This window comes from Geospiza fortis, unplaced genomic scaffold, assembly GCF_000277835.1.
Source record: "Geospiza fortis unplaced genomic scaffold, GeoFor_1.0 scaffold403, whole genome shotgun sequence".
Classification (NCBI taxonomy): Eukaryota; Metazoa; Chordata; class Aves; order Passeriformes; family Thraupidae; genus Geospiza; species Geospiza fortis.
In genome coordinates this window covers 935,168-952,904 of record NW_005054336.1, presented here as the reverse complement: position 1 = coordinate 952,904, position 17,737 = coordinate 935,168, and the positions used below count along the sequence as shown (strand labels likewise).

The window sequence follows — 17,737 nt, the reverse complement described above, 5'->3', positions numbered from 1 at the left end:
CATTCCTGGGAACCCTGGAAAGACTGGGCTGTCAGGGAAGCCTGGCCCTAAGGTAAGTTGCTTTCCACATTTTCTCTATCCCATTTTGCATTTTACAGAATTTTCCAGGGTTAAGGTGTGTAAAAGGAAGAGACCATTCTCAGTTCCCTGAGTATCTTGGAAATTAGACCAATTTTTTAAATTTTTTTCTCTTTTGTTCCTGATATTCCAGCCAAGATACAAAGTTAGCATAAGGGAAGTGTGCTGTGAGAAAAGTTTCATTGGAATATGACAGTAGTAACTACAGCTAAGGGAAAGTAATTTCTTAGAGGGGCTGCACAATTCTGGTCCTGAAAATTAGCTTAACTGAGACTATTTCCTCTTAGGGTCTGAGATAATCACACATCTCCTTATTGAGTTTGTATTTGTAACCTATGTCTCTCCACCTAAATAATTGCGAAGCCTTGTCCAAAGCCACTAAAATAGAGTATTAGGTATGTGAGGTATCTAAAAGCATTCTTGAAATGGGCTTTTTGTCTGACTGCTCTTTGCAGTGGGCCAAAGGTGGTGACCTGCTGCCACTGAGAGCAGTGACACAGATCTTCAATTAGTCCCTCCAGGGAGGGGGAGAAGATTCCTTGAGTAGCTGTCATCATTGAAAGTCTGACCATTTTCATTTCCAGTGTGAATTTCTCAGTATTCTCCCAAGATGGACCAGTAATTGTTATAAAAGACTACCAAGTTAGATTTGGAGTTAGGAATTAGCCAAGGTGCTGGATGAGGCACTGTTGTTTCAGGTATGAATCCAATCAGGTTGAGCAAAGAGAAAATTAAACAAATTACCCGTAGGGGGCAGGTGCACCCTACTCAAGCTTCTCCACTCTCAGGTCATGAACCTCTTCCAAGTTCTTAAAATTCTTTGGAGCTGGATTTAGGAGAATCACCCCAAAGAATTTTTACATTTTTGTCTTTCCACCGAAAATGTCATACAATAATAGTAAAGACAACTCCATTACCCCATTACAGTTTGTAAAAAGAGAGGCTTATAACTGAATTTTGCCACAATGAGTAAAAAGAGCAGAACTTTTGCTATGTAAGTTTATCAGTCGATCAATTTATAAGCCACATCACCATATTCAAAAGCCAAAAAAGTGACATTTAATAAAAAAATCGTGGTTTATACAACCTTTTTTATTTCTATGAGTGCTTAACTGAGTGTCATAGGAAATAAGGAAGATTTATATATGCTTATATTTCTATTAAATTACACCACAGAAATATTCATTTGTATGGTAACAAATTTCCATTTTGTAGCATGTCAAAAGTGGCTTAACTCCATGTACTCACTAACAGGTTTTTTCATTTAAAATAGTTGCTTTTGATGATAGCTTGATGTTCTCATACAAATTCGTAACAAATGTTCTGGTCTTTCTTCATCTGCTGATGTTATTGTGTGTGAATCTTTACAGAATCTTTACATAGCCATACAAGTATTACCAGTATGCCTGATCCTTATAAATAAATGTGTTGAATTTTGAATATTCCTTTGGGAAGGTAGTCTCATTCTGTTTCATGTGGAATTATTTCTTCTTGAAAGATGAATACTGAGAAGTTCAAACAATTTTCAGCCTTTTACTTTTGGAATATTAGCAGAAATCCACATGATACTGCTGATCATTGTCTTTCTATGTATTTTGATGTACTACCATTGTGTGTCCATATATACAGACAGCATTAAGTGGTTTTGGCTGATTTTATGTAATTTACCTGTTTCAGCATACAATGAAAAAGCATGCTTGGCTGTTCTAGTTGTAAACAATCCTTTTCAATTTGTTAAGGGCAATAAAGGAAACTCAGGCTTGCCAGGTCTAGCAGGTTATCCTGGAGCTCGAGGTCCCAAGGGATTGCCAGGCATGCCAGGGCCCATGGGAGCACCTGGACTAAAGGTAGGTACACACATGGGATCTGGTTGTTTGGGTACAGCTTTGCTGATACTGCTTGTTCTTCATGCTGCATTTGGTGGCTGTGGAGCCACCACACTGCTGTTAATCGTGTGAGTAAAAGACAACAAGCCTTATTTGAAGGGCAAGATTACAAGTTGTGTTTACAACATTTCTATAAACTGTAACTTGAAAATAGAAGTCTCATCCATCTGAATGCTATCCTCAACTCCAGAAGCCATCAAAACACTTTGTATTTATTCACTCCAGCTTTAGGGTCAGATGTTTCCTGACTTATTTCTGAACTTCTGTAGCTACTAGAATTGTCAGGATGATTTTAGCATCTCAGCAGTCTAATAGCAGAGAACTGCCATAACTTCAAGCCTAAGTTTCAGGTTTGGGGGCTAATAAGCATATCAGAGGACTTAAATTGTTGTTGTTTAGCCCTTTCAGAAAGAAAGAAATCTGAGTGTGCTCCATTTTCCAGCCAGTTCCAGGTACTTGATATCAGCATATCCTCATATAAATTAGACTCATTTTAATTTTAAAAAAAGAAAACGATTAACAATTATAGACAATTTTCTTCATTTTGAATAGAATTTTCTTTATTTACAACAGAATTTTTTTATCTAAAATCATGATTTTTATCTAAACTCATTTTCTTTGTGAGATTTTATTGGTAAGCTGTTCTTGAAAACCTTAAGTTACTTGGAAACTGGAAATAATGTCTTTGTTATCATTTTATTTAGTATAAACTGTATTCATTATTTGCAGTGTTTATTGCCAATGCCTACAGTCTGAATTTTACTTCTTTGCCTAGACAATGAGCTGTAGGAGGTAGTTCCTGCTCAGAAGTGCCTGCAATCTGAAAAAGGCAAGGAATAGATGAGTTGAGGGGAAACTGTTGCCACATATACTACAGAATAAGCAATAATAGTGCACATACTGACTCAAGGCAAATAACACAAAGGTAAAACCTGGGAAAGAGCATAAGCACAAAGCATGAAACCTGTATATTCACAGGAATATGCAGGTTTACTTATTGCACCTCAATAACCTCCTGAGCTAGACATGTCTTCAGTGTATTTGATAGTCCTCAGAGGATTTCTCTTGCAGGAACTTGTCTAGTTTCTATTTGAATCAATGTGGATTTTTAGTCCAACAGAAGGGAGTTCAACAAGTACACTGTCTCTTGCTCAGAGGATTATTTTTAAAATTTACTTTAATCTGTTTGTTCTGTATTTAATTTTGTGAATTTTACTGCTTACACCGAGAGATACCATACTAGAATTGATCCAACATGTATTGTTTGTATGTTTCCAATTCAAGGGGCAGTCAAGTCACATTTGCATTCCTGTGGGAAAAAAAATAATGGAATAAGTCTATTTCTTAAGAAGAAAGCAAGTTCCATGCTTCTGATAGGAAGCCTGTATTTGCATCTGTAACTTGCATAATTCTATTAAAACATATATTTTCTTCTTACTGGCAGGGTGAGAAAGGGCTTCTAGGTCATCCAGGAAAGCGAGGCAGAAGAGGCCTTCCAGGCTCAGCAGGTGACCAAGGAGCAGCAGGAGACCCTGGGCTGAAAGGACAGATTGTATGTAACCACAGGGGTTGATGCAAAACAAGTAGTCCAAGAGTTAGCAAGGTGAACTAATGCTAAGGATGCCTGCTCCTATTACAGGGAGAAGATGGAGATCAAGGTTTAATGGGGTTTCAAGGATTCCCAGGTCCAAAAGTATGTGCTCATTCTTTTCTCTTAGATTGTAAGCTATTTACAGAGTGAGAACATTATGAAAGCATAGAATTAATCAGCTTTAACACTAATTTGTTCAAAATATCTCTGGATTGTTGGAACATGGTAGGCAGAACTGCCTACTCCCTGTCTAAGGACAAACATTCTGGGTCAGTGCACTTGATGTTTTCACTCTTACTGCTCTTAGAACTTATCTTACTTTCACTGATTGCAAGAGTTTGAAACAAGTGGATAGCTAATGTCCATGTTGGATTAAACTGTTCCTTTGCATTTTCAGGGCCCTGCAGGGGACATTGGCTTGGTTGGAATTCTGGGCCCGAAAGGTCCAAAAGGCCAAGTTGTAAGTGTTTCACTACATGAAAGAGATGGCTAGGCTGATTTGAAAGTAGTACACAATTTTAACATAGAAAATATTCTTTTTTCTTATTAACAAGGCCAGAAGCCTCTACCCAAACCTTTCTGAGTCTAGATGCAACACTGCTCTGGTTACATCATGCCCACAGACCCACAAACAGAGCTGGGCCCTTAATCTTGAAAGAAAAAAGCAGGCTCTGCTGACTAAGTGTGGATCTCCTAGTGTAATCTTAAGACTTTGTATTTCTTTGTCTATTGAACATTCTTCTTACTGGCAAAACTGCTGATTATGTAACTGTGTTCTACAGCAAAAGAAAATGGGGATCAGACTTTGCCTGCAGTAAGACACAGTGGTGCTCAGGCATTATTGATTAGTAGGTAGTCTTTTTTTAATGAAGATTTTGATTCTATCTAAAATGTTCCTAACCTTCACTAGCTCATTCTTCATGACATTCTGCTTTGCTACTTACCCAAAAACGTGGAAACATTGTTAGCATTTTTTGCATCCAGTGTGGCATCAAGTGTGAAAGGCTGAATCATGGGAGGCCTTACTACAACATATTCTCTCATTGCCACCTTTGCCATCACAGAACTGAATTGTTCAGTTAACCAGGTGCAGGGCAGCAGCTTTAGGGGACTGTTCTAATAGCTACTTTATTTTCTAAACATTCCTATATGAGATAAACACTGGACATGAGCAGTTTGCTCTAAGTGAAATGGAACTGAAAATGACATTTTAGCAGCACTTACTGGCAGCCTTACAAGAGTCCTTGTGGGCAGTAATATAGCTCAAGTTGGTTGTAGCTCAATAAATATGTGGTCTTTTGTAATCAGAGTACTTAAGTTTCCACTGTTTTTAGTGCATCACTTTTCACATTAATGAGTGTGTGGGGGCTTTCCAAGCATAAGTATTACAAATTACCAAAGTATTTACCTTACTGATTTTGTTGTAATGTGCACTCAATATTTAGAGAGTACCACCATGATCTTCTGGATATTTGATAGGTGTGTGTGCTGAGCAACTTGAAATCAGGACATGTCATGCGGATTTTCTTCATTTTGGAAACATGGTGAGCTAATAAATTCTTTGCTTGTTTACAGGGATATATTGGCCCTGTTGGTCAAGAAGGCATAGCAGGCTCAACTGGCAGGCCTGTAAGTTTCCCTTCACTTTTGCATAATTTGTTTATTTCATTACCCTTTGGTTTAATAATCTTGTTTTTCAACTAGCAACCTTCTTATTTTTCTGTTTGCAAATAGTATCAAACAGGACCTTCCTTGTTATACCATGCTGGTAAGTTAATGTATGTGCCTCCAGCATTTGTAGTATAAATAAGAAAAAAATGACCAAAACCAGTGACAAGAAAGTAATTGCAATGGCCTTCTGCCTAAGTACAGCATGCAGAGAGCATGTGTACAGGGGCAGTGGGCAAGCTGAGGTGTAAAACAGCATGCAGGAATTACTATCTGGGTATTCTTTGTCAGCCTTTGGTCTAAGATATATCTACAGAATATCCACACTCAGTTTCAATATAGTTTATTTTTCATTTCTTGTGGGCTGAACTGTCCAGAGTGCTCCTCAAGACACTCTGGGAGTGCCTGTGAGCCCTTTTCAGGCTGTTCCAGGTGCTGATGAGGTCCCTGTTACACCTCAGACATCATTGTGGCTCTCTAACAGCTTCCAATGCACCCCAGGCTCCCTGCACTGGAGGAGCTCTGCCCTCATCCCTGTTTCCATCTCTTGTCATACTCATGGTACCAGAGCCAGATTTGTTTTGCAAGAGAACCCCTTGGCTCACGTCTCCAGACCACCCAACCATGTAAGGCAGATTTTAGAAACTCTTTGTACCATGAAGGTTCCTCTGCCTGATCAAGTAGACTTGGAGTAAAGGAAAATGTCAAAAATTCAAAATAATCATAAAACTAGTACGTATGCAATACAAGTAATAAATGCAAATATTTACAAGGGAACTAGAAAGAAGAGGAATGTCCCTTCTATCATTCTTTCCACTTGTTGGAAAAATCAACACTTTGTCTTGCTCCATTCTTTTCAATTGCACCGAGGAGAAAAACTTTACACAGCTGTGTGCACTTGTATGAAGGCTTTTAATAGACTTCATATTGAATGTAAAAGTTTGCCACTATCATCAAGAAAGCATTCTAGTTGAAGTTTACTTCTATATGTTATGAAACGCAGCCATTAAGACGCAAAATTTTTCCAGAGGAGAACTTTAAGATTGTTGCCATGCTTGGGAACACAATTTAAGTGCAAAACCAGCCAAAATGGGGACAGAAAAATAGTGTCTAATCTGGCTATGAGAGTAGAACTAATAATAAAAATATATATGTGATTAATGGATTTCTTCAGTGATGGAGAGTATTGAGTTTTGTTCTCCAAAGATGTTGAATTGGATGGAATTGTGGAGAACACAGCTGATTGACAGACAACAGATAAAATTACTGAGAGTAAACATACAAGCTGAAGAACACAGCTTTCCACATATAGGAATCACAAGATGTTTTCAACTAATTTCAATTTCTAGTGGTACAGGAAAATTAAACACCCAGTGCTGTAAATACTTCCACAGATGAGTCTGGACTTTTCATGTGAGCAGTATAATTCTCATGGATATTAATCTGCTTATTTCAGTCCAAGGCAGCTAGAAAGCATATCAGATTAACAGCTGCTCTTTCTTACAGGGACCAAGAGGTGAAAAGGGCACGAGGGGTGAAATGGTAAGATGAGACGACTTTTGTGCTTTCATTCTTTTGGCTGTGTAAAATCTATTCCTGTATTATGCTGAATGTACTCATGCATGCTCTGCATGCCAGGCAGTTGTGTTTTGCTCCTGAGAGCACTGCCCAGGAAAGCTGGTAGCCTGGGTTAGAAGTGTGACCTTCTTGTTCAAGTTGACTTAAGCAGATAGGCCCAGTGGGTGTGAGCTGCTGGGCCCTGGTCATACAGCAGTTTGGAGCATACTCCAAATCTGTCCATGTTCAGGCCTAAAAGGAAAATCTTGAGTCACATTTGCTGCCAAAGATCTAGTGGCTCGCAGCATGCACATGGTCATAGATGTGGATCTCCTTGTTTAGAAAGGGAGAAGCTCAGGAGAAGCCAGACCTGCAGGTGGGTGTCCATGCAATGCATTCCAGCTGCAGGAACTGTGGGCAGCACTGATGGGTTATGAATTTGCTGTGTCATTTTTCAGCAAGTTGTTGTACATTCATGAATGTTGGATTTAATATTAAATTTTGTTAGAGCCAGTAAAGTCTCCAATTAATTATGGCTATGTGAAAAGTCACTAAGTTATCGTATTTACAGCAAATTTATGAACACAGTTGATATAACTATGATATTACCTTCTATGACAGATGTATAATTAGTTCATTTTCCAGTAACTAGCAGATGTGATCCTGTTCCTGTTTCTCTTACCCTGCCTTTCACCCCATCTCACTTAAAATTATTTAGTTTCTCTTATTGTATTTTGCTTTTAGTAGCCACCTCCAAAAATTCAATCAAACTGCCTTATAAAATTTTGAAAAATGAATCTGAAATATTCAAAACATTTTAAAGAGCCAAAGCTTGGAATGAAGCTTCTTTTCTGTGTCTTGGAGAACCCTCCTCTTTGATTCTAATGCTCTTGAGGCAATTGCTATCTCAGAATAAGAGGAAGGCTGTTTTCTCAATTTGCTGTTATCTATCTAAGCTGTCTTTTTCTACTGTTTGTTCATAAGAATTGTTATGACAGCATAGAGCTAAAAATGCTGACACTTTAAAAAAATCCAAAAATAATCCTTAAAAAAAACATCCAGGATGGTGAACAAGAAACATCTGTTTCCATTATTGGTGCTGGTGTTTAAGAAGTTATTTCCTAAATAAGTTCTTGAATTCATCATGATGAGTTAATCTAGTAAGGCTGTCTTCAGAAGAAGAATGTTTAATTTTAAGTCATATACAGTGACATTACTTTCCCCCAAGAAAGGGATTTATTTCTAACTACTATCACATACAAAGGAGACCAGATTCTTTTTCATCCAACTGTGTATTCTGAGCTTTAATTTATACCTTTAAAATTTATATTGGCATTCTTCCTAGAATCACATAGATTTTAACCTTTTTGTAGTATATTTAGTTATATTTTTCAGTCTGTCAGGGTTACAAAGTTCATTACTAGCAAGAAATATCCTTTTATCCCCAGAAAGACATGGAATGCAAAATCATGTCTTCTTATTGAGGCCAGTGGTAAAACACACATTCTTTGTTAAAAATACACTCCTCAAGAATTTAAAAATTCTTAGAAAATATGAATGTCCTTGAGATTGCTCATGCTTTCACAGTTAAGTGTATGTACTATTGTATGTAAAGTCAGGGCCTCTCAGCATTAGTAAAAGATTGGGATTTTGGCCTTTGAACTTCTGTTCAATCAAATGGAGTGATTAAAGTATTAAGAACACACTGAAGCTAACTGGTTTAGTCTTTGCTTTTGTTTTCATGGACTAGAATTATACTTTTCTCACTTAAATTCTAATGCAACCAAAGGTTAAGTAGATTTGTAAAAGTAATCCGGTACATTCCAGTAAAACATTTAGCAATTAAGTTAGTTCATGAAAAGTGTAATTTAGCCTCATTTTTCTGCTCTGCAGCAGAAAGAAAGAACATTGGTAAAATCCCTACTCTGTGCAGCATCATTATATTTTAAAGATTTGTAAAGATAATTGCTATAGCTCTCTGAAGTTTTAATGCATTTAAGAAATGTGATATTCCACAAAGTAGTTCACAAATAGCATTCAGTATTTACCTCCTTTTTTTCCCATGGGTTTTGCTGGCAAGGAGACAGTGGATCAAGACAAATGACATTCCTCTTTTGCAAAATACTTTAAACTCATTGGAACAGTGCAGGTTTTTATTTTTAAAACATTCAGTTCCATCTCAGAAACCACTATAAACTTGAATCACTCTTGTCCCAAGGCTTCTTGAGTCTTTAAAAGGTGACATATGCCAAGAACACAGAACATTAACTGAAGCATTCAGTCATCTGAAAAATATACTGGAATGTCTAAATCTCAGCATTCAGAACAAGGACATCTATTCATCCAAGAGCAGTGGTTACTTAGGGACAAACTGTTGAAGACTTTGTACCTTTCCTTGATTTGGTATTTGAATAATCAAGTCCTGAACCAAGATAAACAAATATATCCTTACAATGTCAAATTTGTTTCTCAAGATTCTTTTTCACACTTTCTCTTTCATTTTATTCTAAACATACTTGGCCAAGCATGATCAGACAGGCCAGTAATATATTCACATGAGACTGAAGGTATCCTGGAGCAGTCTAACAGCACCTGAGCACCTGACCTGATTAATTAAATGTGGAGTCAGCCTTCCCAGCTGGCATACAACAGTACAGCTCTGTGAAACCCAATTGATTTGCAACAGCTGAAAAACTATGCCAAAATAGTGAATGTAATCTGTGTTAGCTCAGATCAGTTTTCTAATGATGAATAACAGCAATATTTTATGTGTATTTAATAATAATAGGATCTCAAAGAAAATTTCAAGCTGGGCAATAATCAAACTCAGAAAAGTCATGACAGCTAGTTACTTCACAAAGAACCCACAGGGATATCCATACTATTAGTACTACATATGCTAAAATTACTTGTTCTTCTATTTTCTTTTGCCAACATTACTGATTAGCATCTTTTATAAAGAAGTTGATCATTAAATATCTACTTAAAAGATGGCTTCCAGTCCCTTCTATAGGTATAAGGGGATGAAATATAAATGTCAGGATGTATCAGCTGAAAAGCTCACAGTATTTACAATCCATAGACCTTATCTTATTAAGGTCTTCTTGGTTAAGTATCAGAAAATCATCTACCTAAACATCCAGAAATTGCTTCACTTTTGAATTTCCTCTATTCTCCAAAGAACACATACAAGACATGGATCTTCCCTCAAAGCTATTTGAGGCAACATAGCCATCAACATAGCCTTGCATAGAGCTGGTGCTTGGAATTACATGATGGCCCCAGTTTTCCCATCCCTCATCATGCAGCAGCTGAGCCCCTTGGCACAGCCAGGGCAGGTGATGTGCAGACATGCTCCACTTGCACAGCTGCCACTGTAACCCCCAGCAGATGCATTCCCTGGCACCACCACATGCTCTGCCTCAGGACCTAAGAACTGATAAATTTGCAGCTTCGGTGACTTAGGTACATTGTTCCTATCTGGTTTGAGATTCTTTTTTTATATATGCATGAATTAATACTAGATTTAATCTGGTCTTTCTTTAACCATTTCCAGCTGCCCTTGCTTTTGGCAGCTTGAACACAACCCTAGTTCAGCAGTTGTGGCATGAAATGACACTCACAGACCTTGCTTGCTCTGAAATCTCACAGCAGAAACACTTCTTATTACTTTATCAAGTGATTTACAGCTTAATTCCTATTTGACTAGATCAGTTTCACAACGTTTGTCAGTGTGACCACGTCACATCAGATTATTTCACTTTTGGCAGAGATTTTGTGCTAGCGTGACCGTACTGACGTACGAGGGCTTTGTTGGAACAGCTTATTGTGCTCAAGTAATTGGTACAAGCAGCACTGACAAAAGAATGTTCTGCTTAAATTGACTTAGCTGTGTTGAAAGGGTTTTAGTAATTTAAGGTGCAGATCTAGCCCATGCCTTTCATTCCTTCTCTTTTTCTCTTCTTAAGGCACTGCCACCTATTCTTTTCCTTGTGATTATTCATGCCGTTGTTTGTTACAATAGCTCCTAGAAGCTTTGAGTATGTAGAGCTTGAAGAACCTAACAGAGACACAAGTGTCACTGCATATTAATAAATGTCCAGAACCAATTCTAGCTTAATGTGAATAGTTAAATAAATATTTGAAAGAATTATTCAAATGGGTTTATTGTATTGGAAAGGTCCATGTTCAATCCTAAGGCAGCCTAAACCACAGATTTACGTGCATTGTAGGCACTGTAAGCTAGGGAAAAGCAGTTCCTTCTCCTCCTCTCCTCTGCAATCATCCTACACACTAAAATGAGGACATAACTTATTGAGTAAAGATGAATTCTGCCATATCACTGTAAAACAATGAACATAACATGTTCTGGCTGAAAATTGACACTGCTGATAAATTAAACTGATAAAAGTCTGGCACATACTCATGGATTAAACTGGATCAGTTAGTTTTTTGCAGTTACTGATAACATTATTTATAATGTTCTTGTGATTATTTAGCCCTTCTAGTACTTACCTTCTCAGCATACATATAACACTGGCACAATGTATAGCACATTATATATTAATACTTTCTATGAACTTTAATGTTCCCTTCATATCAGAAGTAATTGGAGAAACAAGGGACCAGACAACACAGGAATTCCGACATGAATATTCCTATGGTAAATGGTGCAAGGTACTTTAACAATAGTAACTAATAATCCACAACTTTATCACAGCTGATATCACACCTTCTTCCTAATATAGATTGGGACATGTTTGTGATTTAATAAATACATAAATGTAAAACCAGAGATTTCAATGTATAACCATTGCATTCTATCTCCATTTCTTCTAGGGGCCTCAGGGACAGCAGGGCCAGCCTGGGCCACCTGTAAGTGCATAAAAAACTCTGCCTGTATTTTTCCATTTTGATTGCACTATATAAAGATGTGAAGCACCTAATATCTGTTTTTTCCCATTTTCCAGGGACCACCTGGACCACCAGGACCAAGGGTAAATTCTGTAACAGCCCTAACCTACCCTAACCAGTGCTTTTTTGAAAGGGAAAATAACAGGATCCTCTTCAAATGTACTCCTTGTTCCACTGTTCAAAGATATTACCACCTGCACTTTTGTATATTCTTATTCATCTTTTTATATTCTGAAATGCCTGTTTTTTAGAAACAAGTGGATCTCAATGCTGCTGTTCAAGCTTTGTTTGAGTCAAATGCTGCCTTGCAGATGGAGGTATATATTTAAATGTATTTACATTATCATAAAGGGAATGCAATTATAGTTTTTTTTGAGGACATAACAGGGTTTCTTTTCAAAGACTTAGTTTAAATTAATAACTGATAGCAAGTAATTATAGAATGTACTGAAATGTGCTAGGATTTACAGGATAGAGTTGAAATGAAATTAAGAGAAGCAGCAAGACTTCTACCTTTTTTGATAATTGGTAGTAGTGAAAATTTACTATCACACATAGTGGATTGTATCTGTTCAGACACAGATAACAATAGTAGCATTTAGGGTTTGATAAAGAAAAATCAACATATAGGTGTCTGGCTGCACTGGTTGCATGAAATCCCTTATGTGGGTGAAGTCAAATAAATGTGCATAAATTTTTTAAGTTAAGCCTAAGAGTAAATTTCACTATTTCAAATCTGAAACCTCTAAGTTTACTTTAAAAATGCACCAAATTTTTCCTTTTTTTCCTTGTACAGATATTTTTATGTCAATAGATCATAATGACAAATTTGCATGACCTAAACCTGCCTTAACGTCACCATTCTGACAGTTTTAATAAAATGTCCTAATTTGTCTATTGGGATATGTTAACCTTAGGTTGTTTTACGTGGCTGATTGCATTCATATAAACACTTGGATTCTGGCTGGCTATTCAATGGCCATTTGACATTTGACTCTTACTGCATATACTGTTGTTGTGACACTTCTTTGTGGTAACACATTTGCTAATGGCCCTTGGCAGAAATACCAGAATACTGAAGTAACTTTGCTAGATCAGAGTACAGAGATATTCAAAACGCTCCACTACCTTAGCAATTTACTGCACAGCATCAAGAACCCTCTTGGCACACGGGATAACCCAGCACGCATCTGCAGGGATCTGCTCCACTGTGAACCCAAAGTGGCAGATGGTAAGTGCCTACTTTCACTCAAGTACCTTTGAAAGGTGCTGCTTCCAAGTGTTGCTTTCTGCATTAAAATTCTGAACTGGTCGATTTAATGCTTTTCTTCTTTTTTATTGTATTCTCTTGCGGTGTGCCTGTGACAAATAGATTTATTTCATCTTTAAGATAAAATTTCTGAATTTTAAAGGTGGAAGTATGTAGCTATCTAATATATAATTATTAGACAGATAATATCTATCAGTAAACAGATGTATCCAGAAAATTTGAAACTGAATGCAACTTTGTGATTTGAAGTTCTCTAAATATTTATAGCTCATCTTGCAAGATTCTAGATTCCTAATGAAAAAATTGCATACCATACATTACCACTGTCAGATACATTGACAGTCATTGTATCTCACAAGTTCCTGAATCAATATTTCAAATAAAAAACTCTCCTATTTAAAACTGTCAGTGTAATTGTAGTCAGAAGTGTTTTATTATGGTAATTTTTCTCAGTATCTGTTATTAGCATAATTTTAATAGTGAAAACATTTTCATGTTCTTTTCATTTCTTTGTGAAGGTATAGCGATAATATATGTAATATTTGCCAAGAAGTATGAATATTTTAGCAAATTGCTTAGTAGTAATTATATTTTGGTTTTATTTTCTGTCTGGATTATATACTAATAGGAAAATACTGGATTGACCCAAATATTGGATGTCCTTCTGATGCCATTGAAGTTTTCTGCAACTTCACTGCAGGTGGTCAGACATGTTTAACACCACTGTCTGTGACAAAGGTATGCATTGCTCCTAGAGACACTGTGTCCCAGCTTGAACTCTAAACAAGTGTATGCTTATTTACATAAGTTATTAAAAAGAGTTAGATTTCTGGGGGGCATTATTGTGCATCTTTGTGGAAGGACTTTATACTTTCTGGTACAGAAGTTACAGATTTTCTGGAGACTATATATGTTAGTAATTCTCACTGTGTGAGACTTTACCTATGCTGATAGAATTATTTTGTTTTGCTTTATACTTTCTTTTACAAGGCATAAAAATAAGCCTGGAATACTTCTAAGCTACATTAGTATCTTATCACTCAGGACACCTAAGTGTCGAGATGCTGAGGTTGTTACAGTAGAAAGAATGAAGATTATTACTGCTTTCCAACACTTAGGAACTTTTAAATGCCATTAGAGAGGGACCAGTTTTCTGTACATCATTAGTTCATGCTCCTCTTTACATGTAGCCCTTGAACTCTTGGGAATAGAAAATTTGTGTTTGTGAAGGTCTGTATATACACTGTAGTCTTTGAAGAGCTTCAGAAATACTGTGAAGTTCACATATGCATTCCTACATTTGGAAGATCCCTGAACATGGAATAGTCTTGGGGAAATTCTTCTTATAATAATGAGTTACTATATTTTCTGTCTAAAATCAAAGTATACTTATGAACTTTTGCATTTGTAATGGACTATCAGTATGGCCAGAACCTGGGCTCTAAGAAGACTAAACAGCACAGTGATGTGGCTTCAGTTAAAACACTGCAGCTGATAATATCTTTGTTTGAATCACAAAAGCATTTGTTTCAGTTTCCTTATTTAAAAACACTGTTTTCTGACCAGCTGTGCTTCAGCAATGTGTAGGTATCAGCAAATGTTTATATTTAAGCTTTGAAAATGTCCTATGAAAGCTTCTGTTTATAGTAATGCCTGAAATAGGACCTAACGTCTCCCTGAGGAATGCAGACGGTGCTCTTTGGCATTGACCCCAATGTATATAAACATGTGTACATGCTCCTGTGCCTGAACACCACCCTGCCATGTCCACGGCACTTTGTGCTGCTGAGCCATTCAGCACAGCCCAGCTGTAAGCCTAATAATGCTTTTCTCTTGGAATTCAGCTGGAGTTCGGTGTTGGAAAAGTGCAGATGAACTTCCTTCATTTACTGAGCTCAGAAGCAACCCACAGCATCACAGTCCATTGTCTGAACACACCCATGTGGGCATTAACCACAGCAGGGGGCCAGAAGACATCAGTTACCTTTAAAGGATGGAATGGTCAAATATTTAAAGCAAATACACTCCTGGAACCTAAAGTGCTTCTGGATGAATGCATGGTAAATACCTTTCAGCATCACATTATCAAAGGGAGGACAGAGGTACTGTTTAGACATTACTAACCTTCTGCAAATAAATAAAAATCATTCAGATTCACATCCCTTAAAGCTTGCTTCTTTACATAGCTCTGCATATGCCAGCCTTTAGATACTGAATTCATCATCTCTTCAGGGGTAAAAGCAATTGCAGTGATGCAGGGTATCTATACTTGCTGGTTGCATTGTGTCTCATGTATCTTGAGAGTGTACAAAGACACTGCAGAGACATCAGCACAGAAATAGGGAGGTCCTCCAGGAAAATTTAGAAACAGTTGCCCTCAAAATGAAAATTCAGGCTTCAGAGATGGCATTTGTTAAATGACACAGCTTCTTTAGGAACTGCTGAGAGAATAAATGTTTCTGTGCACTACTTCTCTTTCACTCTGTAAGCATAATTTTCATTTGTGTTTTGAAGCTCACCTTTTATATGACTCTGATAGGCTTCTCCTGTGTGTTTCAGATTGAAGATGGCATCTGGCATAAGACACAGTTCTTTTTTCACACTCAGGACACGAATCAGCTTCCAGTTGTTCAAGTTAATGCACTTCCTCACCTCAGACCAGGCCAGCAGCACTTCATAGAAAGTGGCTCCGTATGCTTCCTCTAAGATTTCTGTCCTAGGTTTCTTGTTGCATCAACGTGGAGTTGCTGCACAGATTGAATACAAAAGTAATGATCCATTGCAGGCAAAATTACTAGGAAACAGAGGAATCATTTCAAGTGTTGTTGGTTAAAGAACCTCAGGAAGAAAGAGACTTCCTCCTAAGGAGAAATGACATTGAAAAAATAAAAGAAAGAAAGAAAGAAAATACTAAAGCAATTTTCTTAAAGTATTTAAAAATAAATTTCTTGGTGCTTTCTTGCATAATTTTCTGGAATGGAGTATCTGAACATGGAGTTTTTGAGGACATCAAGTGTTCTTACCAAGCTTTTTAACAGCACTGCACAAAAACCATCCTGAGGAAAGCTGGAGATGTGTGATACTGAGGAGCAATACCTGCTAATGCTCCTAAATGTGCAATAGCTTTTGTATGAAAAGTGAATCATGCCACAGTACAATAAGTCTTCTTTTCTTAACCATTGCTTTATTCCAGTCCTTGGTGGACACACACATCTGAACAGATGGCACACTACCTCTTTGTGTTTCCTGTCCGTGTTGCCTTGGTGCTCTTCATAACACAAGGTGCTTGTGGCCTTAGCAGAGATTATTTGAGTCCCTTTTTATCTTTCAGACTGTATGTGCTGGTTACATCAGGATATGTTTCTGTTGTGAAGGTACTTATTTTAAACCATTGGTCACATACTTCACATAATTGAAAACATTATTTATGTGGATTTCTTGTTTAAAATATTTTTGTGTACTATTTTGGAAATGGTGTATAAGACAGCATATTGTATATGATGCATAGAGTCAGAACAGTTTCTGTTACAGCCATTGTGAAAATCGTTGTAAGAAGAACTACCTAAAGTAGTTTTGACTTTTAAATTCTGTATTTCAGTTAACATTGCTAATGCCAAAGCCATCTTCAGATGATATATTCTGTATATATTTTGTAACTTCTGAAAAAATCTACTATATTGTGTCTTCTGAATGGCTACTGTTAAATTATAATCAGCATTTCATCCTCTTAGAAATTCCATTTTTTTTGCAAAATTTATTAGATCATTTTGAGTTTTTAAAATTAAGCCTAAAATGTTCAGTGAAGTTTTGTTGTTTTTTTTTTTTTTTTTGTAAAAAAGAACAGTTTTACCATTAGGAAAAGCACTCTTTATATTGATATGCCTCTATCTGTTATCAATTCAAAGTGTGCTCAGCAGTACATGGCAAGGTGATACCGGACTGTATTTGAGGAGCCTGGGAGTGTTCAAACAACCTGTGTTCATCTGCAGTAAAACCACACCACCAAAGTATAATAAAATGAGCTTCCAAGCTATGTCTTTGTCTTTTACTATTTTGTTTCATATTGTATAGGTCATTCTTAGAAATGATGAAAATCCTCTAGAAGGGCACTTTCCTTAGATGGCAGTGTTTCCCTTCTGAAGGGGAAATGCATATGCTCTGTGCCATGGAATAATGACAGAGGGACAATGTTTGCTTTTACGAAGTAATGTACGTGCACATCCCATCTTACATTTTGTATCAAAGCATCATTTTTGACCACTTTGACAAAAATCTGATAAAACAAAAAGTAAGATTACAGAGGAATGAGAAAATGTCTCACTTTTTCTATTTTCAAGATCAATGCACTGACATCATGATTTGACATTTGCTCTGAGTTTGGCTTTGGAGACGATGTTTTGGCAAATGCTGGGGGTATTTTCTAAGATTATAATTTTTTAGAAAACCTCTGCTTCATGTATATTCTATTCGTCTCATTGCCCTATTTTGGGGAGTTCTTAATTTCAGAAAATACCTCTTTTAAAAGCAAGGAGTTTAACGGCTTTTGAGGCTGCTCGGATGTGCATTTCCGTAGCTGAGGCAGAAATGCACGCCCCACGCAGACAGCGGGGACGGCGGCCGGTGCGGCGGGACAAGGACAGGTAAGGAGTGATGCCCGGTGTCACCGGGCTGGGCAGCGTGCTGCTGTGCGGCGCAGTGCGCGGCTCGGGAAGCCTCCTCTGGGGCCTGAAAAGCCTCCCTGGCTGGAACTCCGGCCCCGGGGGTCCCGGAACT

At 37.3% G+C, this 17,737-nt stretch overlaps 1 protein-coding gene across 1 annotated transcript in view; it reads left to right on the top strand.

The window, feature by feature from the left end:
• The window catches only part of COL24A1 (collagen type XXIV alpha 1 chain), a 118,767-nt gene extending 101,770 nt beyond the window's left edge, over window positions 1-16,997 (top strand). The window contains 14 exon segments of the mRNA XM_014307434.2: window positions 1-52; window positions 1,818-1,925; window positions 3,409-3,516; window positions 3,604-3,657; window positions 3,953-4,015; window positions 5,131-5,184; window positions 6,730-6,765; window positions 11,620-11,655; window positions 11,751-11,777; window positions 11,946-12,011; window positions 12,757-12,925; window positions 13,593-13,702; window positions 14,809-15,024; window positions 15,524-16,997. The exon segment at window positions 1-52 is cut by the window's left edge and continues 2 nt beyond it. Of these exon segments, the coding sequence (XP_014162909.1) occupies window positions 1-52; window positions 1,818-1,925; window positions 3,409-3,516; window positions 3,604-3,657; window positions 3,953-4,015; window positions 5,131-5,184; window positions 6,730-6,765; window positions 11,620-11,655; window positions 11,751-11,777; window positions 11,946-12,011; window positions 12,757-12,925; window positions 13,593-13,702; window positions 14,809-15,024; window positions 15,524-15,670 (1,246 nt within the window). The 3' untranslated portion in view covers window positions 15,671-16,997.
• Window positions 16,998-17,737: the final 740 nt, after the last annotated feature.